The following is a 27,714-nucleotide window of genomic DNA, read 5'->3' on the forward strand; positions in this document are numbered from 1 at the left end:
AATTTATACATCTATAACAGATTGCTTGCCATCTTGGGGAGCGAGTACAGAAGGAAAGGAAGAAGAAAAAAAAGGGAAATTAAAATCTTATAAAAAAACTAAATGTTGAAAACGATATTTACATGCAATTGGGAAAAAATAAAATGTTAAGTGAGGAAAAAACAATTTATACATTTCAAAACATCCTACTATAGACATGTATTAGTTCTGTATTCCTGGGCAAGGTATTAAATCTCAGCCTCAGATTCTGGATTTTTAAAATGAGGTAATAATAGCATCCATCCCATTGTAAAGATAAAATGAGATAACATTTGTATTATTTGTAAAGTGCTCTATAAACCATAAAAGGCTATGTAAATACTAGCTATCATCATGATCATCATCATACTCATCATCATTATACAAAACAGTCTGCAGAATGTATAGAACAATGAATCACAAGCAATACAAAATTTTAAATTCAACTTCTAACAAAATATTAGCTGTGTTATGGGAAAATAACTGAGCATCTCAGGGCTCCAGACAACTTTTGAAAGTCTGTAAATTATCAAAAAGTTGCTGATATATATGTTGCTGAAGGGAATGTCCTTACCATGAGATCCCTAAAGGATGAAATGTCCAGCATAGGTCTTTTTTTAAGTCCCAGTTTTACAGAATTAGGAGTCTCAAATAAAGTGACATATACAGAGTCAGTAAGAAATTAAGTTAGGGCATTTAATCCAACTAGAAAAAGTAACATTTTTTGTGTTTTTGTTAGCAGTTAGTAAAGCAATTATTTCTACAAGAACAGAAACATAAATTAGAACAGTTTAGCTGTATAAAAATTTAGTATCTTGAATATCACTGCCATTTAAAGAACACAGTGCAATAACATTTAATTAGACAAGGACAAAGACATTCAGCTAAAAAATGAAAATAAAAACTACACAATAGAGGACAAAAGAAAACTTATAAGAAAACAAAAAAAAAAAGGTTGGACACCTTTGAAAGCAATGTATAATATTTATTAAATAGATTTTCTTGAAATGGAAATATATTACTTTACAGTGAATTCTCTGGTCTGTTCTGTACATGGCAATTTTTTTATTATCACTTTTTGTTGTACTTAATTTGTACTTAAATTTAAAATAAATTTTAAAACTTTTTAAAATTAAAAAATAGTGAAAGAAAAAATATTTGTATCTTGAATATTGTTCCCATTAAAAGAACACAATGGAATAGCATTAAATTAGACAAAGACACGATTAAATAGATAACTTGTTCTTTCACTATCTAATTCAGAAAGTCTATATATATTTAATGAACCCTGGGTAGGAGACCAACTTACTTATCTGTTGGGTAAAAGAACTTTTTTTAAAAATGTCCTTTACAGTTGACATTATAAGCTTTAAATTTATTTTTATGAACAATGTAAAAAACATACATAATTAATATGCACCTGCTTGGAAAGTGTGGGAAAGAAAATTACCTAACCCTCCAAAAATAATTGTTGATGAAAAATGCCTATTAGCCTCATGGAAAATGTCATGCATGCAGGTGAAAAAAATCAGAGTCTATCCATTCTCTGTTTGTTTCCAGGTAACTGAATGTTTATTATCTATCATGTCAACACAGCCTAGTCTGCATGATGCAGGAAGAAAAAATGCCACAGAACAAGAGATAGTAATTAAAGAAGCTATACATGTGTATTGTTTCCTGTCACGCTCATAGAAGACAGAAAGGGACCATCACAATGAGGCTAGCTTTGAAGTCTTGTATTATTATGTCAATGGATGGAACTTCAACCTTCAAAAATTCTCCTTGAAGAAGAAAGAACGAGGCAGTAATTGTCACTTATTACAGATCATCTTGAGAAAATGTGAAAAAAAATTTTCTACAAATCAACATCACGAATGTATTGAGCTTTTATTGTGTACATGGTATTGGACTAGATGACCCAGTTGCTATGGTGCAGATGCTGTTACTAGGGAAAGAGCTACATCTTTCATCTTTATAAGCTTGTATCCTAAGGACATATTAGTCAAAAAAATAATGCACATGAAACACTTTATATTTTAAAACATACATAAAATTTGTTATTATATTTCTATTATGATAATCATTACCAAACCTTAAATTGAGCAAAATTTCCATATAATCTTAGGTTTTATATTTATTTTTCATGCATATTTATATTTAAAAATAGATGATCAAAAAAAGGACAAAATCTTAGACTAAATCCTTCCAAAAGCATTCCATAAGCATCTAGTATGTGTCAACCATTGTAGTAGGAAAGGGAATAAGCATATATAAAGCTTACTCTGTGCCATGCGACATGGTAAGTGGTTTTTTTTTTTTAATATTATCTCATTGATCCTCACAACAATCCTGAAAGGTAGATGCTATTATTACCTCCATTTTACAGTTCTAAACTGAAGCAAACAAAGGATAATTGATTTGTCCAGGATTAGATAACTAAGTGTTTGAGACTGCATTCAAACTGAAGCTTGCCTAAATCTAGGCCCAGTACAATATCCACAGCACCAACAGCTGCCCCCAGTATCACCAAAGATTGATATTAGAATGATCCTTCTCATACAGTTTTTCTTTCTCCTTCGTTCCTTCGTTCCTTCGTTCCTTCGTTCCTTCCTCCCTTCCTCCCTTCCGTCCTTCCTTCTTTCCTTCCTTCCTCCCTCCCTTGCTCCCTCTCTCCCTCTCTCTTTCCTTCCTTCCTTCCTTCCTTCCTCCTTCCCCCCTTCTTCCCTTCCTCCTTTCTTCCTTCCTCCTTCCCTTTCTCCCTCCTTCCTTCCTTCCTCTCTCCCTTCCTTTCTCCCTCTTTCCTTCCTCCCTCCCTCCCTCCCTTCCTTCCTTCCTTCCTTCCTTCCTTCCTTCCTTCCTTCCTTCCTTCCTTTTTCTTTTTTTCTTCAATTGAGGGTAAATGACTTGCCCACAGTCATATATAGCTAGTAAGTGTCAGAAGCTATATTTGAATTCAGGTCTTCCTGACTAGGGCCAATGCTCTATCCACTGTGGCACTTAGCTGCCCTTTCTCATGGAATTTTTAGCCTCTTTAGAAGCAAAAACAACAAAAATATAAAGAGAAAATAAATATAGGCAATAAATATATAATCCTCAAAGTGAAGAATAGCACAATACAAACATGAAAGGGCTATAGGGAAGTCCTTTTCAAAAAGCATTTCCTTTTCCTTCTACAGCAGTTAAGGGTATGCTTTATCATGATTTTTCATCATCAGTTTTGTCAGGATCAAGCATGTTATTTGAAAACCAACTGTGAGCAGAAAGCTACAGTCAAGGTGAGGTAGAGTCAGAGTAGGAGAAGATCAGGATGCTTTTTCAAGGAGTTTAAAGATTAAGAAGAATGTCAGAACATGTCAATAAAATCATCAAAAAATAGGAATGAGAAAAATATGTATGTATGGAAACATCATGAATTCTAACTGTATGGAAAGCTACAGAATTATGAAGGGGTAACTAGGAATGTTTAAGATAATATTCATCACTTATCTTTTCAGTCATAAAAAATAGATGTGAGTCTTATCATTCTAAATAAAATTTTGCTTAGTTTAAGGTCTGATAATAATAATAGGTATTGATTAGTGATAACATTAATAATACTAAGAGATTTTATGTGCCAATTTAAGATTTGCAAAGTGTTTTTCTTGTGTTATTTTATTGGATCCTCACTACAATCCCATAAGGTGGGTAGGTACTATTGAAATAATATTAATTATTATTAGTTTAAATTATAATATTCAAATAACATAATTGTATATATTAGACTATTATATAGAATATTCTTATAATTATTATTATGTATGATAATGCTTTTAATATTAATTTCCATTATGCAGAAGAGGAAATAAAATTTCAGGGAGGCAATAAAATCTGTGTTTCTTACACAGAGCCACAAAGAATGTCCATGTTGTCTTTTATCCTAAGTCTTCCTGATTCCTTATATTTACATATTTCTGCATCATTTCAGATAGTTTATATTAAAAATCACTAAAAATGTATTTTTCTTATCTGTAAAGTGACTGGACTAGATATTCTATAAGGTCTCTTCTAGCCTAAGATTCTGTGATTCTTTTTACATTTACTCCCTGATAGTGAGGTAGGCCCCTGGAAATTGTTAGTGCAACTTCTTAATTGCTTCATTCACTAGAGAAGAGTAATTTAGGCATAGTGGAGAATTTTCCTCAGCCTAGGTTCTGCTTTTTTTTCCTGTATAGTGAAAAAGCCTTCACAGAGTAAACACCAACATACCTTTAAAGCCAAGCCATTTTGAGGAGGGGAGATGGGAGAAGGGAAACAAATAGAGCCAAAATAAAGGTTCAGGGCTTTGATCATGTGTCTGAAACAGTCTAACCAGAATGGTCTGAGACTAGCAGAAGAGTCTATTCAGACAGGTGCTTCTATATTCAGAAAAGAGAGGGGCATCCCAGGGTGGATTGGGGAAGAGCCATTTGGCACATGGAGCAAATACCTTAATGTCTCACTAATCTGTGTCCTGGAAAAAGGGCCCAATGAAGTTGACTCCAAGTGAAATTAATCATAGCTCCCCTCACAGCAACCTTGCAGCCAGAGAGCTTTAACTGGATTTTAAGCAATTGTCCTCTTTACATATAGATACTGAAAGGTAGCAACTGGCGAAGGCTCTTTTGCTATGTGCCGAAAGATTTATATTCATGTGCTCACTGCCTCAATTTAATTTCAATTGCATTAAAGTCAGCAATCCTTGAGCATCAATTATGTGCTAGATTCAAAGATACAAAGATGAAATAAAGCAAGTATCTACCCTTAAGAAGCTGATGAGTATTTAGAAAGGGCAGTTATGGGGCACAGTGAATAGAATTCTGGGCTTTGAGTTAGATAGACTTGCTCCTGAGTTCAAATCTGGCCTCAGATTTGTTTCACATAGCTGGTCATTTGTGACCAGCTATGTCACTCTGGGAAAGTCACTTAAACTTCTTTATGAGTTTCCTTTTCTATAAAATGATCTGGAGAAGAAAATGGCAAATCATTCCAGTTTCTTTGCCAAGAAAACTCCAAATGGGGTCATGAAGAAGAGGAAGGGGGACAAAAGGAGGAGGAAAAGAAGAAAAAGAACAAAAAAGAAGAAACTTGTGATTTGAGGAGAGAGAGAGATCACTCCATGGGGAAACTGAGCTGGGTCTTAAAGGAAAGGTAGCTTTCAACTAAGGGGATTATGAAGGGGTCTAGGAAGAGTGGGAGATAGAGTTCCACAAGTATTCTAGTTTAGCTCTAATGTTGAATGGAAGAATGGGAATAATGTGAAATAAGGCTAGAAGCAATTGTAAAGAGAAGCCAATATTGAGAGTTCTGAATGCCAGTCTGTTTATGCTTTATTCATTAGATAATAGCCAAAGAAGGATTTTGTTTGGAAAAGGGACTTTCCCAATAAAGAAGTTTTTAAGTGCTAAAAATGGAAGAAAAATTACAAGGCTTTGATGAATAATTTGTTATTTTCTTCCTTCCTTCCTCCTTCTCTCCCTCCTTCCCTTTTTTCCTTCCTTCTTTCTTTCCTTCCTTCTTTCTTTCCTTCCTTCCCCCTTTCCTTTCTTTTTCTTTTTCTTTCTTTCTTTCTTTCTTTTTCTTTTTTTTTCTTCTTCTTTGAAAAGTAATTGGGACTAAGGGGCTTGCCCAACTAGGAAAAATTAAGTGTTTAAGGTCACATTTGAACTCAGGTCCTCCTGACTCCAGGGCTGGGACCCATCTAATGGACTCTCTAGCTGCCCCTGATGAGTAAGTTTGTGAAGTAAAGACAGAATTAAGTGTCTTATAAATTAAAATAGATTATGTAATAGACTTTTAACAACTAAAATAGAAACAGTTTCTATGGAAGTATCTAAAGTGTTTATGGCTTGTCTACATGAACTACAGCTAATAATTTACCCAAGATCACTAATCCAGTTATTTCCTATAGCTCTTGAAGCATCTGTTGTATTCATTATGAAGCTGATAAGGTTATGGTTTTAGTTACTTGCCGAAAAGAGGACACAAATAATAAGGTATCACAAATTCCTTTATTTTTAGTTAAAAATGAAAAATGCATCAGTCATTATTATTAATTGCCCATGTTCAGAAATATGTGTGACAAAAATCTTAGAAAGAAGACAGCTTTAAAAGCCATGGCCACATATGTTTAATAAAGCATGAAGAGCAAGTAAGATGAACTAGTATCCTAATAGAAAGAGACAAATTTGACCTCATAGGGATCACTAAGGTTTGGTTGATAAAATTATTAAAAGCCTAGTTTATGACAATGGAAAGTATGTCTTATTTATTTACAGTATAGGTAGGGGGTTGGGCTGAATAGCATCCTACAAGATATACTCATGAGAGAAAATATAGGAACCTGGGAACAAAAGGATGTATAGTACAGAGTGTTTGGGAGATCAGTGGAAGCAGAATCAGGAGTAGCATTGTCATCAGAATATATTATAGGCTACTTAATAGAGGGAGAAATTAGATGAGTTCAAGAAAATGATAACAAGTCTGGCACAGAAGTATGATAATTCAATTAAATTAAATATCCTAATACATTCCAAGAATCCCAGTCTTTGGCATCACTGAGAAACACTGCATTCTGCAGTAGGAAGGTGACAATCCTATTGTACTCTACCCTGATTAGACAACATTTGGGGATAATATCACATTTTAGGAAGATCATCAGTAAGCTGGAGAAAATCCAAAGGAGGGCAACCAGGATCATGCAGGATTTCAAGTTCATGTTATATAAGGATCAGTTAAAGGCAATTTTAGGATGTTTAGGTTAGAGAGAAAAGACTGAGGAGAGTATTGAAGGGCTGTCCCAGGGATTATTAGATGTGTTCTGTTTGGCCAAATAAGGGAGAATGAAGAACAATAGGTGAACATTGAAAAGAGGCTACCTTAAGCTTGGAAACACATCTTAGTTCAAGTTTGATAAAACAATTAGATCTGTCATGCCTTTATGCCCAATGAAGTAAAGCTATGAAGAGAATGCTGGATTGGGAAACAAGAATATCTGAGTTCAGACTCAGTCAGATATTTACTAGCTATGTGACCCTAGTCAATTCAATTAACCACTATCTGCCTCAGTTACTTCAACTGTAAAATGAGAGTTGTAATAATAGCATCTACACCCTAGGGTTGTTCTAAGGATCAAATGAGATATTTTAAAGCACTCTTCTCTCTCTCTCTCTCTCTCTCTCTCTCTCTCTCTCTCTCTCTCTCTCTCTCTCTCTCTCTCTTATTTGAATTCATCAGGCAAAAGTTGGTTCTTGATCAGGTCTGGACAGGAATCAATTGCTTCTGAAGTTCCATAAGACTAAGATTCTATGATATGTTGAATTCAGCTAATACTGGTCAATTATTCAATGAAAAATAGTAAATAGATTATCACCCTTTCACTTAAAAACTATTCTTAGGTTCATTTCAGATTCCATTCTCCTATTATTGAAAACTATTGTTTTTTGTTTGTTTGTTTGTTTGTTTTTTATTAAAGAAACTTGTCCACTCACTTTTCCATTGTTTTCTTATAGCTGATGGGAAATGTCTGGTGTCTGTTGGTTTAGATGATTTTCACAGTATTGTATATTGGGATTGGAAAAAAGGAGAAAAGATAGCAACAACAAGGTAAGAAATTGCTCAAGCATGATAATAACATTCTACTAAAGTCACCTTCCACTAAAGGTCAATAATTGATTTTTATCTGCAAGATTTCATTTTCTGTCTCTAAGAAGTTATTTATGGGGTTAGCAACACACACATTAAATGAAAGCAGATTGCAGTACTACACGGATGTCTAATCTAGCTTAGAACAGTCTCTGTAACTGAGAATTAGAAAATTCTGATTTTTTTCTAGATAAGTTATTTTTGTAGCATTCCACTTTTACTGCATTTTCTATTATTTTTATTTAAAAGTTTCCAGTAGAGCAACATCCTCATTTTCCTCAAGTTTGTGCTTTGCACCTTGATTTTTCCTCTTGCTTTATTACTTTAAGCAAGTAGCTTTAAAGTCATTAAAGTCAGAAGTACCATTTGTCATTAGACTAGTGCTTGCTACATAAGAGGCCCCCATCAGCATACATCTGCTACTGAGTTTCAAAGGAGGCAAATTGCTTTCCTAATCTACCCATCTTATAAATAGACTTTTCAAGAATGACTGCTGTTTACATGCCACCTGTCCTCCCTTATCTCATGCTCTTTCCCTGCTGAATCAGCTATCTCCCAAACATTGCTTCCTACCCCTTTACTTACAGTTAGCTTAGCTGTTCACACAGCATTGGTTACAGGCCAAAATAATTGAAAAGAGAGGTCTAATAAGACAATTTGTTGCTTGAGGCAGTATTGCCTTGCTTTCCCATTGGTTCCCCCCAACCCATGCTTTAATTAGCTTTCTGTCATGAGTCCATAATGGTTTTAAATAAGGGATTTAAATTCTGACACTCATTTAGTCATAAATTTTTCCATATAAATATATATATATATATATATATATTTTAGCAGACACATGGTATTGTATTTAGAAAACCTTAGAGAGTTAACAAAGAATCTAATTGAAACTAGTTGTTAGGGTCTCCATTGCTCTCTGTCCTTCTCCAAAGACTGTCCTCATAAAATTAAACATGGATTTTGCAATTCAAGTTAATGAATAACTACAATTGATTTTAGGGTGCTAGAGAAGTTGAATGTGGATTGGCTATACCTGTTTGGTGATTAAGCTCCATACTATAAAAGTTTTTTTTTAATGAGTTATACCTCACTTGCTTCTAAAAAAAGATTTGAGGCAGCTCGAAAAGCTAAAACATAGAAGACAGAACAATTAAAAAGAAAAACAGACCAAAACCTAATTAAAAGAGATATGTACTAGGAAATCAGAACAAGTTAGTTACTCTAGAAAATGGCCTCTCCCCCTAATACTCTTTGCCCCACCTCAGATTCAAATGAAGACCTTTACTTTCTATCTAGACTTGTATTATTTTAAGATACTGAATTTTAATTGGTCCTCTTTATGAAAATATGCCAACTGCATTTGTAAATAATTTCAGGGAAACCATATGTCTTAATTTTAAAAGAAACAATTGTGCCATTTTCCATTTGGAAAGCCTTGCACAGCTGTGGATAGCTAACCAGCTGTTCTCTACAAATCATAAATAGAAATGGAAGAAAGAAGTAGCTTTCAGGGAGACCATAGTAGCAATAGTGGAAATTCAATTCTTGAAGTTAATAGATCTGGGCTCAAGTTTTGACTTGAGCTCTTATAACCTCTGTAACCCCAAACCAATCTCTTAAATTCTCCAAGTCTCTATCTTCTCAACTGGCAATAGCAATCTCATAAATTTATTAGGATAAAAAATGATTTGAAAACTAATGTTAAAATATTATGTCAATTTATTATCCTGTTTGGTAACATCAATTTTTTGAAGACCATCTAAGTATAAAAATTCATGATCTGTGTAACAACATGTAGTTTATCATATACCTTATAAATATATTATTATTATTATGAGATTTAAGGATGCCATCTTTATTTCTTAGACCTTATCTTAGTGCTCTAAGAGAAGAAAATACCTAATAGCAACATAATTAGTTGATAGTTTTGTAGCCTTTGGTAAATCAATCTGAATGTCAGTTTTCTTAGTTGTATAAATGACATACCACTCTGTGTACTGCCTGCTTTATTGTTTTTTTATGAGGAAAGTACTTTGAAAACATCAAATTATAAAAAAATGTCAGCTATTATTATAACTTTATGCACTTTATAGCTAACTCCTTTATGACACATTGGGTGTTAAAAATCAGACAATGATTACAGACCTTCAGACAGTAAAAAAAATCTTTAGTGCAACTGAATTTCTTACCAGGCCAGCTTACACTTACCCATGAGAGAGTAATGACCAAAGTAGTTAAAGAAGTTCATAAGATTAGGAATTTATTTATATTCTTGCCACAAGATTTTTTTGAGCCAATCCAATTTTTTAAGGTTATATATTACTCCATGTTATTTTTATGGGTAATTTTAAATTCTTTTAATGGAAAATTTCCTTTCTTGCATTTTTATGTCAGAGTTGGCCAATCTTGGACTTCAGTCCACGACACAACCACTATCCAGTACTTTTGGATCTTTAGATTATTTGGAGGGAGTAAAATATAAGAATGGAAACTTACAAATAGCCTAGATTGTAAAGAACTTTAAATACCAAATAGAATATTTTATATTTGATCCTGAAATAATTATAATTTATTGAGTAGAAGAGTCAGACTTACTTTAAGGTCACTTTGTTAACTGAGACTCCAAGGTCTATGAATGGAGATAAGGGAATATACACAAGAGATGTTGTGAAGAGAGAAATGATAAGACTTAGCAACATATTAAATATGTGGGGTGATTACAAATGAGGAATTTAAAAGGCACTGAGTTTGCAAGTTCATAAGATGGTGATTAATTGGAAATTAATTGGAAATTTTGGAAGGGGGAATTTGGAGGGTAAAATAATAGATTCTGTTTCCAGGGTGTTGAATTTGAGGTGTGTAGATTGTAGATTCTAGACTAAGGATCAGAAAAGGTGTTAAGAGAGGGTAAATAGACTTGAGAATATTGTCTATGATAATTGAACCTATGGGACTGATAAAACAATCAATCGAAATAGCACAGATAGAGAAGAGATGAAGGACTAAGACCTAATTTATAGTGTGACCTGAAGGAAAATCTCACAAAAGAGACTGAAAATAGTCAGATAAGTAGAAAGAGAATAGGGAAAGAACAATGCCATGAGAATCTAAAAAAGGAGAGTATATAGGATGACAGTATCAAAGGCTATAGAAATATCAAGAAGGATAATAATTGAGAAAAGGAAATTAAGAAATCACTGGTAACTTTGTTTAGAGATGTTTCCAATGAATGATGAAGTTGGAGGCTAGATTGCAAAGAATTATAAGAGAAATGAAGGGCAAGTGTATATACTAATTGTAGAGGCTTCTCTAAGGTTTAACCATGAAATGAAGAAGAGACGACCATGAAAGGAACCATAAATAGCACAGATAGATGAAGTGAGGTGAGGGATTTGTTTGTTTGGGCTTTTATGGTTGTGTATGAAGGCAACACAGAAACAACCAGCAGACAGGGAAAATCTGAAAGATAGTAAAATCTGAAGATAGTGAAAGGATGTCAAAGGGAGCAATCTGCTAGAGAAGATAGTTTCTATAGAAATGTTTGTCTTGACAAGAAGGGCTACTTTTCAAGTGAAACAGATAAAGGAGGAGATGTGGAAGAAAAGAAGAGGAAGTTAGGTTTTTATTTGTTGGTTTGTTGTTGTTTTTTTTTCAATTACGTAGGAATTCAGGTCTTCAGCTGAGAGAATGTGGGAGACTTGGGGAGGAATGAAAAAGTTTCAAATAGGGGCAGCTAGGTGGCACAGTAGATAGAGCACCAGCCCTGAATTCAGGAGGACCAGAGTTCAAATCTGGTCTCAGACACTTCACACTTCCTAGCTGTGTGACCTTGGGCAAGTCACTTAACCCCAGCCTCAGGGGGGGAAAAAAAGTTTCAAATAGCCACAGTGAGTGAGTTGGATTGTGAATCAATTCAGAAGGATATAAAAGTATTGTATTGTTAAAATGAAGACAGTTGAGATTATGTAACATAAATCTGTAGTAGATGAAATAAAGGACAGTTTTGTGATTTTCTTGAGTTTCATTTAGCAACATGTCAATAGAAGTAAAGAAAGTTGATGGTAGGAATAACAACCCAAGACTGGGGATTAACAAGGTCCGATGGGCAATAATATAAGACCATAAAAGATTTGAGTTTAGAAGGTTGTTTTTAATTGAACTAGTTCATCAAAGGGTCAAGAAGAAGGAGAATATACCCAATACATGAGTGATGTCCTGGAAAAAAAAACTTGGAGATGAAGAATTTGGAGGTTACGGTGAGAATAAAGAACAGTTTTAGAAATCTTAAGACAAAGAAAAGATTAACTGATAAAAGATTGTAATCAGATAAAGAAATTTCAGAGTTCATGAATATAGAATAGTTATGAATTATAGCAACATTAAAGGAATCATCATCTTTGTGTATAGCTGTGGAGCAGGTCATGAAAAATGAGTGAATTGAGGAATTAGAAAGTTAGGATGTTTGAGAGTATTGATATATATGTTGTATTATGCTGGTATGAGTACAAGAGTTGGAGAGGAGAGAGAGGCCATTAAGTCGAGTGCTGAAAAAGGAAGAATAATATCCCAGGTTTTATATATTACAGCTACTAGAATCTTCAAAGAGTGATAAATTTGGGTTGAATTAACCTCAAAAGAAGAGAGGTTACTGAGTAATAGTGGTAGAGAAGAGTCTAGAAGTGGCCCTCAGGATCAATATTCTGACTACTCCACTATGAGCAATATGGTGCACCCAGTATAAGGAAAGAAAGGCAGAGAGGGAAAGAAATAAGCATTTATGCCGATCATGTTCCTGGCACCATGCTAAGCATTTACAATTATCATTTGATTTCACTATTCTGTAAGCTGGATGCTCTTATTATCCTCATATCACAGTTGGGGAAGTGAGGCAAGCAGAGATTAAGTCACTTGCTGAGGATCACACAGTAAGTGTATGAGGCCAGATTTGAATTAAGGTTTTCTGTAGGCCAGGCCCAGGATTCTATCCATTATGCCTCCTAGCTATCTCATTAGGAGACAGAAAAATCTCAGTAAGTACAAAAAAAAATGGAAGGAATAAGAAAGGAAAGTTTTATGGTGCAAACAAGTATTCCAGAGAGCACAATGGAAGGAACTGGTAGTTCTGAAGTGGAACATTTGAAGGACAGAGTTGAGGGGAATAAGAATAAAGGCACAAATAATGGGTTCTTTGAGATATAAAATTTTCAATGGGGTCTCCTTTCCCTTTTTTAGTGGCATATCAATATTAACTGAGTAAGAGCATGAGGGGAATAGGAATAAGGGAACAGATAGTGGGTACTTTGAGATATAAAGTTTTCAATGGGGTCTCCTTTTCCTTTTTTAGTGGCATACCAATGTTAAATGAGTAAGAGCACAAAATTATAGAGAATAATACTATTGCTTCTAAAATTCCTCTCTGATCTATAAGTCTTCCTATCTCCACACCAACAATAAACTCTCACCTCTGGAGGCAATAGTATAAGTTGAAGACAGGTTCTTCCTACATATATCAGGGGAAGCTTTACTTCTGAAGTTTTTCATTAAATCTTACTTTTGAGATTTTTGACTTACTTTTGATTTGACACTTTGATTTTATTAACCCTAACCCTAACCTTGGAAAGTTTTAGGATATTAATTGGCAAGAGTACAGATGCCTAAATTCACAGGGTGTCTTTCTGAACTAATGTGTTTTGGACAGTTAAACTTTAATACAAAATAATTAATACCCTTAGCAGTCTCAGACACAGGTAGCTGTTATCTGCCTAAGAAATCTGTACTATGCAATTTCTCATAATTAGCCCAGGGGTCACATTGAAAAGCTAGTCTTACCTTAAAATGGAGGTGAGGTGATGGTTAAGAATTCTCTACAGTAAATTAAAAAGCAAGGAGTTTTTTTTTTACAAGTTAAAGAGTAAATTTGCTAAACTTTTAATAGGCAAGCTAAGAGATTATAGTTTTACATGTAAGTATGTGTATGTGGGGATGTAATTATAGATAGATATATATTAAAACATTAACTCAGCATTCAAGCAGAAAAGAAATAATATGCTACCCTTAATATGCTTCTCTTTTAGCTGGAAGTTTCCAAAAATGGGGGTTATATTGGTGTTTTCAATGTCCAATAATTAATAAATTAATCCAATATTGCATCATTTAGTTATATCTATCATCAGGAATTCATACATTAGGGGCACCTCAAATTAGAAACACACTACAGAAGTCAAACAAGATATTAGTTAACAAAAGGTACCTATAATAGATCCATAATCCAACTGATTCAGGTATTTCTACTGAATGCATAGATTATAATCCATCCACGCTTTTTTTTATCTAGTTCAGTTCTTGTTTATGTCTTTCTATAAAGCTTCCCTAAATGATCTATCAATTATACTGGTAGCCTCCCATGAGTCCCAGTGCATCGCTCGAGCTATTTGCCTATAATAAATAACTCTTACCTATCCACTTCCTCATTATGATTCTGCATTCCTAAATGATATCTTTGGTCTCATTTTTGTGCACAGCATATTAGCAATAATATGCTACAGACTACTTGTTCCCACCATGTGTCTCTCCCTTGCCACACATATCACCTTCTGTTGTAGAACAGATGGTGCATCTGTTGTCCAAGAACCATCCTAGCACTGTGGAGGCTTGGTTGGCCATTAGGTGACATGTTCTTTGGACATGGTAAAAATGAAAAGAAAAAAAAAAGATTGATGTATATTATCTATCCATTGTTTAGACAATAATTAAAAGAATGTTAATATCAACTTTGAGGTAAAGTATAAGAACTCAAATATACAATAAAACAAAAACATTGGCTGATCCATTTAAGAATTTCTATGGACATATATGTGAATTCCTGTTTTCCTTCTAATGCCCCTTATGTGCATCTCAAATGTTCATAATGAAATTTAGGCCACAAATGACCAACAAAGAGAAATATTAAACATTTTCCATTTATTATTTAACTTAAATATTTTACCTCTCCCCCCCACCTCTGTTTAACCTACCATTTTTTCCTATTTCTCTTTTACAGAGGACATAAAGAGAAGATATTTGTTGTGAAATGCAACCCACATCATGTGGACAAATTGGTTACTGTTGGGATTAAGCACATCAAATTCTGGCAACAAGCAGGTACTTCTATTAAGTTTGTCTTTTTCTGGATTTATTATAATTTTTATGATAGTAATTAGAGGGAAGAAAGTTAGTCTTTTTCTCATTCCAGTTGAAATTGTATTAAAATTTTTTTCTTCCTAACATCATTTTGAAACTTAATGCTTGAGATGTCAAATCATAATTTTTCAATATCTAGAATGCCATGTGGATATCTGTAGACATTTTCTACAAATAATAATAGTAAAAATTAACACTTTACGTTGTAAAAATCCTTGACATTCATGATCTCATTTGATCCTCTCTAGATAAGCTACTATTATTAGCTTCAGAAAAAAAAAACAAAAACTAAGGGCCAGGATAGTTAATAGATTTACCCAGAATTACTTTGTGAGACAAAACTGGAAATCTTTTTAAAATACAATTCATTTATTTATTTATTCTTGTAATAGTTTTTTATTTTTCCAAATATATGCAAAGATAGTTTTCAACATTCATCTTTGCAAAATCAGGTGTTCCAGATTTTTATGTATCCCCTCCATCTTTCTCTCCCCCCCTCCCCTAGACATCAAACAAGTTAAACATATGCAATTCTTCTAAACATATTTCCATAATTGTCATGCTGAACAAGAAAAATCAAATCAAAAGGGAAAAAAAAAAGAAGGCAAGAAAACAAACAAACAAAAGGTGAAAATACTATGCTTTGATTCACATTCAGTCTCCATAGCTCTTTCTCTTTCTGGATGGCTCTTTCCATCACATCTATTGGAATTGCCTTGAATCATCTCATTGTTTTTTTTTGTTTTGTTTTGTTTTTTGTTTGTTTTCTGAGGCTGGGGTTAAGTGACTTGCCCAGGGTCACACAGCTAGGAAGTGTTAAGTGTCTGAGACCAGATTTGAACTCTGGTCCTCCTGAATTCAGAGCTGGTGCTCTATCTACTGCGCCACCTAGCTACCCTGAATCATCTCATTGTTGAAAACTGCCAAGTCCATCACAGTTGATCATCATATAAGTTTGTTGTTGTTATTATATACAATTTTCTCTTGGTTCTGCTCACTTTACTCAGCATCGATTCATTTAAGTCTTCCCAGGCTTTTCTGAAATTAGTCTGCTTAGCATTTCCTTATAGAATAACATTCCTTTATATTCATATACCATAACTTATTCTTGGTGCCCCAACTAATGAGTTGCATTAATTAATTAATTAATTAATGGGTGCCCCAACTCAATTTAGAAATCTTACATAGATCATGTGTCTGAGATAGGATTTAAATTTCCTGATTTCTTATTAGATTACTTGTTCTTATTCATGGTTCATACTGACAATTAAATTTGTAACACTCTTAGCCTTGGATTTCATTTCTTTAGCTTACTGCCCTGATGTGAGTTGCTCCCCCCAAAAAAATCCATGTAAAAATCACTCCAAACTGTCTTCCTTTATGATTGATATACATGTTTTAACCATAACAATCTATGTTTGGTCTCCATGCTTCTCATTCTTGGAAAATTCCTATTTCTCATATTCACTCCTTGGAATTCCTCACTTCTTTCACAGATCCTTAATTTCCCCATTTATAGGGCTCTTCTCTTCTCCCATAAGTATTTATTTTGTATATATTTTGTATTTAATTATCTGTGTACATATGGTTTCTCCCCAGCAGAATGCTAGCTTCATGAGAGCAAAGACAATTTTATTTTTTCCCTTTGTATTTCCACAGATATTTAATAACTTTATTAAAATGAATTGAATGATGAAATAATTGACATTCTATCACAATAAGAAGTTAGCCATTTTACTCATTAATGGGATCAATTTAATATGCATACATACATATAATACTTTCATAGAAACATATATATACATATATGTTTACGTATATATATATGCTTTGTGTGTGTCTATGTGTATGTGTCTGTTTCTTACTGTAGACTGGCACTATGATAAGCTCTGGCAACACCACCATAAAATGAAGTAGTTTCTGCCCTCAAGAATCTTACATTCCAGAAATGAATAAAAACTGTACACAAATTGAAAGTAAATTCAAGATAATTTGAAGAGAGAGAGAATACTAACTACCCAGATAATCAAGAAAGGCTTCATGCTATTATCATAACTTTAAAAACAATGACACACTGTGACAAATTTGATAAGCTCATTTTAGTAATTTTCCCATAAAAAGGTTCACATTCTCAAAATAACACTTGCTGTGGAAAATATATTTATGCAAGTACAGAATGCTGTTTTCATTGCCTGTTCAGTTTGTTAGGATTTTTTTTTAAAGATTATGTGCAGAATTTTATTCTGATTTTTCTTTTATAATATGACTAATGTGGAAATATGTTTAGCATGATTGTACATGTATAACCTTGCTTTCTAGGAGAAGGGAAACGGAAAGGAGGGAAGAAGAAAAATTTGGAACTCAAAATCTTACAAAAATAAATGTTGAAAACTATCTTTACCTGTAATTGGAAAAAAAATAAAATACTATTAAGTGTGGGGGAGGAAAAATAAATGGAGAAACTTACATAAAGTATATTTGCTTACATTGGTTTGTTGTTGCTGTTGTTGTTTTTTAATACACTTAATTTGTCTGAAACTTGGCTTCACATACATATTTAGAATATTTCTTCCAATGACATTTCTTTCTGCTTACTGAATTATCATTTTCAAGGCTCTTTCAAAAGAAATTGATTCGTCCCATATTTATTTCATGTATTTTCTACTTAATATTCATTTTACATGCTCTCCAAAGATAACATCAAGGATATTCATCAGAAATATAATAAAACCTTTCCCCCTTCCAATTCCAGGTGGAGGCTTCACATCTAAACGAGGGATCTTTGGAAGCATTGGAAAATTGGAAACAATGATGTCTGTTTCTTATGGACGAATGGAAGACCTAGTTTTCTCTGGAGCTGCAACGGGAGATATTTTTATTTGGAAAGATATTCTTTTACTTAAGACTGTGAAAGCTCATGATGGGCCTGTTTTTGCAATGCATGCATTGGATAAGGTATAGTATATTATTTAAAAGTCTGCTGCCAATTCACTTTTTTTTTTTTAACCATTATGTAATGAAAGAAATACTAAAACAAACAAAAAAGCCAAGCATCTGGAAAAAAGCACAAGGTTGATCATTCAGGTTGGAAAATAGTAGCTAAGAGGAAGTGGGGGAGAAGTAGTTTGATAATTTTTTTTAATTCTTTTTGTTTCTTCCTAGCTCTCATTTTTTTTTCTTTCTCCATCTGGATGACACCTGTTTTTTTTTTTTTTTAAATATGGCCAAAAAATTCTGTGAGGCCTTTTGTCTAAGAATTAATGGGAAAAACTTTATAAACCACGTAGTTCAGTTCAGAGGACTGTTTTAATAGAATAAAGATTCAAGAGTATTTGCTGTTTTATTAATTTTTCTCACGATCTTATGAAAATGGACTCCACAGATCAACCCACTTTCCTTAGGTGGCTGTAAACCTTTGATAAAAGTGCTAAATTGAAGTCTTCCTGCCTTTCTACTATATTCCAATTCTAAACAGTATTATGCAATGGAAAGAAGTACTAAATCTGAAATCAGGGGAAAGGCATTCAAATCCTAGCTGTGCCACCTCTGTAATCTTGAGCAAGTATTTAAACTTGTCAGACTTTAGTTTTCTCATCTTTTAAATAAAGAATTGGACCAGATGACCTCTTAAGTCCCTTCCAAATGGAAATCCTGTAATATACTTATTTGTATTTTGCTCAAACTATCAAGTTGCACCATTATCCAAACAGATTTTAGAAAGTGCTGATTTCTTTGAATTCCTCCTTATAAGTAATCTATTTCAACCTATTTTGCAACCAAAATGTATTCCTAATCCTTATTGACTGGGATGTCAAGCCAACTCAGGGCTTCCAGACCCTTAGACAGTCTGAGTTTCTAAACTCACCTAATCAAGTCAGTACCTGATTTTTCAAGATTGACATTTACTGATGCACTGTCCAACTTGTGACTGATCCCAATTCAAAACAATTTCTTCTCATATGTTAATCTATAATAACTGTTATATGAATATATTATTCTTTTTTAATTTTTAAAGCTTTTTATTTTCAAAACATATGCATGGATAATTTGACAACTTTGACCCTTGCACAACCTTGTATTTCAGATTTTCCTCTCCTTCCCCCCATCCCCTCCCCTAGAAGGCAAGCAATCCAATATATGTTAAGCATGTTAAAATAGAATATATTATTCTTATTAAATTTATTTCCACTAAAAATAGGAAATTTTTAAGACTAGGAAAGAAAAATTTCCCACCAATACCATAGTTAGGGATAGGGATGAAAATATCTCCCCCTCTACCAGGGCAGGTTGGCACCTGCCAATAGTCTTAGAAAGTTGTCTAGACTTAATGTCAATCTATCCTCACGACATTTATTCAGTGCTTCCTATGGTCTAAGCTTAGTGTTGACATTAACTCTCTATTCCAAGATTAGAAAATGCATGTGTCAGAGGTATGACTTGAACTCAGATTTCTCTCCCTGACTCCAATGCCAGCTAAGCTATGGATTTCTTTAGTTCATTGGGAATGCTACTTTACTTTTTTAATTACTTGATAAATTTAATCACAAAGCTATTGAAATAATAGAAACTTTGCAATATCTTTTAATCATGGAGATTAATTTTATACCAAATAATAAGAATGATAGTATTTCAATACATAAAGTTTTAAGTACTACTTTTTAGTACTTTTTAGTGATACTAGGTCTATGATTTCATCACTATAAAGAGTTCCCACTAGGGGGCAGCTAGGTGGCCCAGTGGATAGAGCACCAGCCTTGAATTCAGGAGGACCCAAGTTCAAATCTGGTCTCAGACACTTAACACTTCCTAGCTGTGTGACCCTGGGCAAGTCACTTAACCCCAGCCTCAAAAAAAAAAAAAAAAAAGAAAAGAAAAAAGAGTTCCCACTGAGGACTCTCTCACCAGTACAGAGAGGCACATTCTCTTACAGAGTTTCCTAGAGTATCTATGTTAAATGGCTTGCCTCGAGTCACACAGGTAGTCCATGTCAGAAAGCCCAACTTGAAGCCAGATCTTACTGGTGTCAGGATGGCTCTCTATCTTCAATATTTCTTTTTATCTTTTCTAGCTTCATTGAAATGTACAGGAATAATCTCAAAGGGAACAGAATTAATTATTGTCTGGTATTTTGCTTTTTAAAAAAAGGAAATTATTTATGAATAAGGACAGTTGGATAGTTGGTGTGTTCCAGTAAGTTGCCAAAAGTAAAGTTCAGTGATGATATCAATAAATCATATGCCTTGATCAAGAAATAAAGATAACTTTTTAAAAGAAAAAATAATCAATCTGTTGAGCAATTTGTCTGCCAGTTTTTCTAAAGATGAATCCTGATTTTAATTAGTGTGGAAATTGATGACATTTAATTATATGCTAATGAGCAATCAGGGCCATAAGACCATAGATCTGGAACTAGAAGAGCTCATCCAGTCCAATCCCCTCAAATTATAGATGAGAAGCTGAAGCCAAAATAATTTTATATGACAAAATGTCTGTATTGCTTTTTAAAGAAATGTGAATACTTTCTACTGGGATTGAAAATAAACATGAAAACATTTTTAAAACTACAAAATATTATAACTAGAATTTCTGATGACTATGGGACTAAATATATTGATGTATGCTTTTAAAAAACATGGCAGTTTTTTTAAAGACCTCTTCCAAGTGGATGTGTTATTTTAAAGATAAATTTTTCATACTGAAAGATTGATGTCTATACACGCTCTGCATTTGTGCTTTTACAGGGTTTTGTAACAGGTGGAAAAGATGGAATTGTGGAACTCTGGGATGATATGTTTGAGAGATGCTTGAAGACTTACGCTATTAAAAGATCCGCATTATCAACTAGCTCTAAAGGTGCCACTTGTAAATACACAGTAGTAATGGTTCCATTCCTATGAATGGGTCACTATTGATGGACCTCAAAAACCCTTCCCAAATCCACTCTCATTACTCTCTATACACTCAGAGCTCATGCCCTTTAGTAGAGCCAGCAAAGAAGTAATGGCCAACCATTTAGAAAAACTGCTTTCATATTCAATAATATTTGTATTCTAACCACCTTTAACACTGTCAAATACTATTTCCTGTTACCCCACCCAGGTTTGCTCTTGGAAGACAATCCTTCAATTCGTGCCATCACTTTGGGACATGGACATATCCTAGTAGGGACCAAGAATGGAGAAATACTTGAAATTGATAAAAGTGGCCCTATGACTCTGCTTGTTCAGGTATAGTGCTCTCATACATCATAACTGTATCTCATACAAGATTATCCTGAGTAATAGTGAGGTCTAAAGTAAATCACCCTATATAACACTCTCTAATTCCTCCCACTCTCCCCACCCAATGCAAATATCAAATTTAAATATGTGTCAAGTATTCAAATGTTGTGCCTTTACATATATTCTGATAAATGTATTGAATACAGGACCATATTATAGTCAGATTCTTCAGTGGTGGACAATGCAAGAATGAAATGAACATAGCATCATTCATCTCCAAAATCAAGCTACTTTTTCTAAACAATACATACAGTGATGTGTACACAAAGCCTAAAAAAGCCTCAACATGGCTTTCTACTGTTTAAATATTTTTATCATATAGTAAACAAAAATCTAACTCATTCATGTAAAGTTTCATTTTCTAATCAAATGATTTTTATATCATTGCAGTGTTAGCTTTACATTCAAAGTCAAGTGAAGAAAAAAATCAAAGTTATCAGGATGGCTCACTGAAGCCATAATCATTCTTACTCATTTTTGAATCATACCATAGAGAAAGATTCGAAATATGATGAATGTGAGAAAGCATTCTAAAAGAAATTATATTTCACTAGAAATATATGTTAAATCTAATATATGTATACATATGCATATATTTACAATTTATAATTTACAGTTATCTTGCTGCACAAGAAAAATCAAATCAAACAGGAAAAAATGAGAAAGAAAATAAAATACAAACAACAATAAAAAGAATGAAGATGCTATGTTGTGAACCACACTCAGTTCCCACAGTCCTCTCTATGCGTGTAGATGGCTCTCTTCATCACAAGATCATTGGAACTGGTCTGAATCATCTCATTGTTGAAGAGAGCCACGTATAAGACACTTTTTAAAAAAATCATGGCTTTCATGCAATCCAGTAATTCTTAAAATATTGTTCTTTGATCTTTTCCAAGTCACTTTTCTGAGATATTTCACATTTGTACTTTTTTTTTACTTTATGATTTCTGAATGTCTCAGACATGTTAGCTTCTACTTGATCAATTCTAATTGTTAAGGAGTGATTTTCTGGGGGCAGCTAGGTGGCGCAGTGGATAGAACACCAGCCCTGAATTCAGAAGGACTTGAGTTCAAATGTGATCTCAGACACTTAACACTTCCTAACTGTGTGACTCTGGGCAAGTCACTTAACCCCAGCCTCAGGTAAAAAAAAAAAAAAAAAAAAAAAAAAGAATGATTTTCTTCAGTGAAGAAATCTCTTTTACCATTTAGTTTCTTCTTATTTTTAAGGAATTTTTTTCTTCCAGAGTTTTTTGTACCTCTTTTACTAAGCTATCTAGTATACTGCCATAATTTTCTTTTACTGTTTTTTATTTCTTTTCCCAACTTTTCCTCTGCCATTTTATTTGATTTTCAAACTCTTCTTTTGCTTCCTCCCTCCCTTTATTTAGGTCTTCTAGAAATTCTGATTGGGCATATGTTCAATATGCATTTTTCTTTAAAATTTTGCTTGTAGATATTTTCAAGGCATTATCAACTTTTGTGCTTAGGTTTTGTGTTTCCCTATCACCAGAAAAGCTACTTATGGATGGGTTCTTTTGTTGTTGTTGAAAAATAGGGAATTTATAATAGAGAGCAATTTAATGAATACAGTGAATATGGGAAAGCCTTCAAGCACAAGTCAACTTTCTGTGCCCATAAGAAAACATCTATAAATAATTTTCCCCCTGAGGCTGGGGTTAAGTGACTTGCCCAGGGTCAACACAGCTAGGAAGTGTTAAGTGTCTGAGATCAGATTTGAACTCAGGGCCTCTTGAATTCAAGGATGGTGCTCTATCCACTGCACCACCTAGCTGCCCCCTATAAATAAAATTAATGTGAAAGATACTTTGGTTGAACTTTCATCTTCTTATACCAAAAAATTCATGCTAAAAGAAATCTCATAAATGTACTTAATGTGGAAAATTCTTCAGTTGAAATATAGTCTTTATTAAATAATAAAAAAATTCACACTAAAGAGAAATTAAATTAACATGATTAATATAAGGGGTGGAGAGAGAAACCTAATTAATAAAAGAAAAGGCATTCAGTCAAAGCTCTTATTTTTGACACAAGTAAATTTGTATGGAAAAATAATGATCCTAACAAATAGAAATTTCAAGTCTAAAAAATAAATCTTTTCTTTTAAAGAATGTATCAGCCATGTAGAGCTATTCTTATTTTTTTTCTCTTTATTGGGAGAATCCGATAGAATCACAAATACAAAGAACTTTCAGCCTGGAATATTATAAGGTACCTTGGAGGTGATATAGTCCAACCCTCACCATATCTTGTCCAGACTAAGACAAAATCTTCTTATTGGCCTCCTGACTTCCAATCTCTTCCCTTTCCAATCCATCCTCTACACTGCTGCCAAATTGATATTACTCAAATTAAATCAGACCGTGTTGCTCCCCTCCTAAAAGAAATCTTTAGGAGCCCTCTGTCTCCCATTTAAAACAAAATCTTTAGTTTGTCATTTCAGGTCCTACCTACATTTGGAGTCTTGTTTCAAAACACTCCTCTTACATAGTTATCTATTAGCTTTTACCTGTCTACAACATTTCCTCTCCCACCTCCAGGTCTTACATAGTGGACCTCAGGTCTGTCTCTTAGAATCCTTGCTTTCCTTCAAAATGTCACCTCCTATATGAAATCTTTCCTGGCTTTCTGCAGTTGTTAGGGATCCCTCTCTCCTGCAATCACTTAGTCTTTATTGTATTTGCTTTGTATTTTCTTGTTTTTTAACATATTTTTACCAACACCTCTCCTAGAATGTAACATCCTTGAGGGCTGGAAGAGTTTTATGCTGATCTTTGTTTCCTCCCCATCTAGCATATAAGAGATATTTACCTAAATTAGTGATCTTTTTCCTCAGACCTACTTGTCTTCCAAGCTTTTCTGTTTCTATTGAGGGCACCACTATGATTAAGCCTCCGAATCATGCACAAGTCTTCCTGCTCAGAATTTTGTTTCTCATGTCAGTGACTTCATTGAGATCATCCTCCATGCCTCAATGCTGTTCCTCTTCTCTTCTATCTCCAAAAGTTCTTTCATCTCCTCCAGGCTCACCTAAAGTGCTACCTCTGACAAGAGATCTTTTCAGATTTCAGCACTGTTTGTTACTTCCTATAACCCCCCAAACTCTCTACTTTTATTGTGTGTGTCTATATATGAGTGTGGATGCTTCAATGTGGATGTATGTTAAATCTACTCATCTAAGCATATTCTGCTTTTCCTCAATAGAAAGAAGATTCTGTGAAACCAGAGTTCCATCTCTGTTTTCCCATTGCCTAGCAAAAACCTTGCACAGATCTAGTTCAGAATAAAGTACTTCATAAATGTTTGTTGAATTGAATTAATAAGTATTTATAGTTGAGTTGAACCTGTCTTTCTGCAGAATTTGAACCTTAAACTGAGGACTAGAATTCCAAGAACTATGAAATAAATTCACCTCATTCTGTTTTCTTTAAACAGGGGCATATGGAGGGAGAAGTATGGGGTCTGGCAGCGCATCCTCTCCTGCCTATCTGTGCAACTGTGAGTGATGATAAAACTCTACGAATCTGGGAACTGTCCTCCCAGCACCGCATGTTGGCTGTTCGGAAGCTCAAAAAAGGCAACATTCGTTATCTTATATTTCTGATGAATTGTCTAAAAGCTATCCTATGTAGATATCATTCATATCATTCAGAATGGTGTAATCCAATTTAGGAGGGATTGTGCAGGTTTTTTGGGTTTTTTTGCAATGTACATCTCTGACATTTTCCCCTTTTTCCAATTCTGGAACTATCATCAGAACACACAAGACAGTATCTTCAGAGATTCAGAATTTGAACCTAGATTCTTAGACTTCAAGGCCACTAAATATATAGAAAATAGAAGGCCTAGCTTGAAGACAGGAAAATACATCTTAGTAAATTCAAATCTAGTCTCAGACACTTACTAGCTGTATGACCCTATTAAACCTGTTTGCCTTAGTTTCTAATCTGTAGAATGAGCTATACAAATCACTCCAGTACTTTTGCTGAGAAAACCCCAAATGGAGTCATGAAGAATCAATCACAACTAAAACAACTAAATAACAATAACAGTCATGGACTCCAGAGCCAGGACTGGTTTCATTGACAAAAAAGCCTTGTGTAATAAAAATAAAAAGTATTCTTTTGGATTTTCTTTTTAGGTGGGAGATGCTGTGCCTTTTCTCCTGATGGAAAAGCCTTAGCAGTTGGGCTGAATGATGGGAGCTTCCTAGTTGTGAATGCTGATACTGTTGAAGATATGGTCTCTTTTCACCACAGGAAGGAGATGATCTCTGATATCAAATTTTCCAAAGGTACAGATTTCTCCTCATTCTTCTTTTTAATCACAGATTTATAATGAAACTAGTAATAAGGAGGACTGTAATAAAAAGGTGAAACATTTACATTTGAAAATGTCTATTTCTTGGAAGTAAATTATCATATAAAGTGATCTGGTGCTAACAGCCTTTTTTTCTCTCATAGATACAGGGAAATACCTGGCTGTGGCATCCCATGATAATTTTGTAGACATTTACAATGTACTCACCAGCAAAAGAGTGGGTATCTGCAAGGGTGCTTCAAGTTACATTACACATATCGACTGGGATTTGAGAGGTAAAATATTCCTCAAAATTATGGCAATATTTGCTTTTAGACTAAATGTCAAATGAGCATATACTATTTCTGAAGATGAGGAGAGGTGGTAGGTTTCCAGAAGAGCTAAAATTTCTGGTGACCATCTATAATCATGACTCTCTCTTTCCTCTTTCTTTGGATTTTGGAAGATGCTTCCCTACAAAAGTGCTTCTCTCTTCTTTTCACTTTTCCCAGACCATTCCTAGGCTCTTAAGCAATGACCCTTAAATGAAACTAGAGAAATACTTTTACTGCCAAACAATCCCTGTATACCCATGTTTCCCTGGAGCCATGATTCTATTTTATGTTGTATGCTCCTCCCACTATAGAACGGTCCCTTCTTGTCCCTTCTTCTTACCTCCATATTCTACAGATTAGAGATTAGAGAACTACTTTTACACCCAAGCTAGCCCGAGATATCTACTACCTCCCTGGGGCTATGCATCTCTCTCATAGTGTATGTACATTTGTAGAATGGTCCTTCCTTTCCTCCTTCTCTTCCCCTGCATTCCACAAAAGAACATCCATGTACTAACCTATCCCCTTAGAGAATGAGACTTATTTTTAGTTCATTTCTTAGTGGTTTGGATTATAAGTTTTGGCAGTATAACAGACTTCAAGATAAGTAATGCAGATTCACTTGTTGCACTGGGATGTTGTTTTGAATACTCAGAGGGCTTTATGATGTCCTCAATTTGAATGTTCCTTCCATGAAGGCAGATTATGGCCCATTTATCCCTGCCTATCCTGTTCCATGTTTGTCCATGTCATCCCTTAACTTCACCTGACGAAGTCCACTCAATATGTTGAAGGCCTTCCCCATTTTCTTTTGACTTTGCAAAGATAATAATAAAGGATTCTGATTGTCCACATTGCCAGGTAACCAATCCATCTTGTATTCCACATATAGGAAGGGAAATGTTTACTTTATTATTGCTTGAAACACAAGTTTTCAACTAAGACTTAGAAATAATTATTATTTGGAGATTCTTTGTTGTGATAGTATTTGTTTTAATGGAATTTATTTTAATGGAAGTCTGTTTATCAGACTTTACAAGATAAAATATGATAGCTCGTGACAACATCTATCCTATCAGAATATACTACAATTCCAACAAATGCAGCAGAAGAGCAGGTGATTTGCCATCACTTTCATCACTTACCATCACTTTCATAAGAGAACAGGTACTGAGCCTGAATTGAGATCTTAGATGAATGCTTTGAAATATTTGCCACGTTCATTGCCTTCAGAGAATGATAGGTTCAAGTGAACCCACTGTCAATCATATGAAATATTTATAAAGCACTTGACACAATAACTAGCACATAGAAAGCACATAAAAATGCTATTTTCCCTTCCCTTTTCTAACCATATAAAATATCCATCATTTAAATTATAAAGTAATTTAGTCTAGTATTAAGCATTTTCAAAGTCCCTTTTCTGTAAATATGTTCTATCAAGAAGTGAACATGGTGAGTCAAGAATTTGATTGACTAACCTCATTCTCAAATCAAGAAAGATGTGATATGTCACAATGTCAGTCCAACATTCTCATTTTAAAGATGAGAAAACTGAGGCCCATAGAGGTAAAGTAATATACCCAATGCACCTTAATTATTAAATGATGGAGCCAGAATTTGAACCAAGCTTCTGGGATTTGACTACAAATTGAGAATTCTTTCCATCACACTTTCCTGCCTCCTGAGTAGACAAGGCTAATCCTACTTGTGGAGCTTACTCATAGCTCTTGAGGAGCTTAGTATCCTCATTTGTAAAAAGAGGTAGTTGAAATAGAAAAATCTGATGCTAGGAAATCTTATCCCTATTAATGTACTTCAATTTGATGTGAGTTAACTTCTTCCCTCCTTTCTTACTCAGATTTAGAATAATAGTCTGGATGGTTCATGCTATCAGAAAAAAAGGATATTATAATGAA

The 27,714-nt window shown here is 34.0% G+C and overlaps 1 protein-coding gene across 3 annotated transcripts in view; it reads left to right on the forward strand.

The window, feature by feature from the left end:
• EML6 (EMAP like 6) overlaps window positions 1-27,714 on the forward strand; it is a 284,438-nt gene that overhangs the window by 199,277 nt on the left and 57,447 nt on the right. For all 3 annotated transcript variants that reach the window (XM_074286942.1, XM_074286941.1, XM_074286943.1), the window contains 8 exons: window positions 7,545-7,638; window positions 14,717-14,817; window positions 17,609-17,811; window positions 20,598-20,709; window positions 20,956-21,083; window positions 24,597-24,738; window positions 25,303-25,455; window positions 25,625-25,756. In XM_074286942.1, the coding sequence (XP_074143043.1) occupies window positions 7,545-7,638; window positions 14,717-14,817; window positions 17,609-17,811; window positions 20,598-20,709; window positions 20,956-21,083; window positions 24,597-24,738; window positions 25,303-25,455; window positions 25,625-25,756 (1,065 nt within the window). The remainder of the gene's footprint in view (window positions 1-7,544; window positions 7,639-14,716; window positions 14,818-17,608; window positions 17,812-20,597; window positions 20,710-20,955; window positions 21,084-24,596; window positions 24,739-25,302; window positions 25,456-25,624; window positions 25,757-27,714) is intronic.

Source organism: Sminthopsis crassicaudata, chromosome 2 (genome assembly GCF_048593235.1).
Source record: "Sminthopsis crassicaudata isolate SCR6 chromosome 2, ASM4859323v1, whole genome shotgun sequence".
Lineage (NCBI taxonomy): Eukaryota > Metazoa > Chordata > Mammalia > Dasyuromorphia > Dasyuridae > Sminthopsis > Sminthopsis crassicaudata.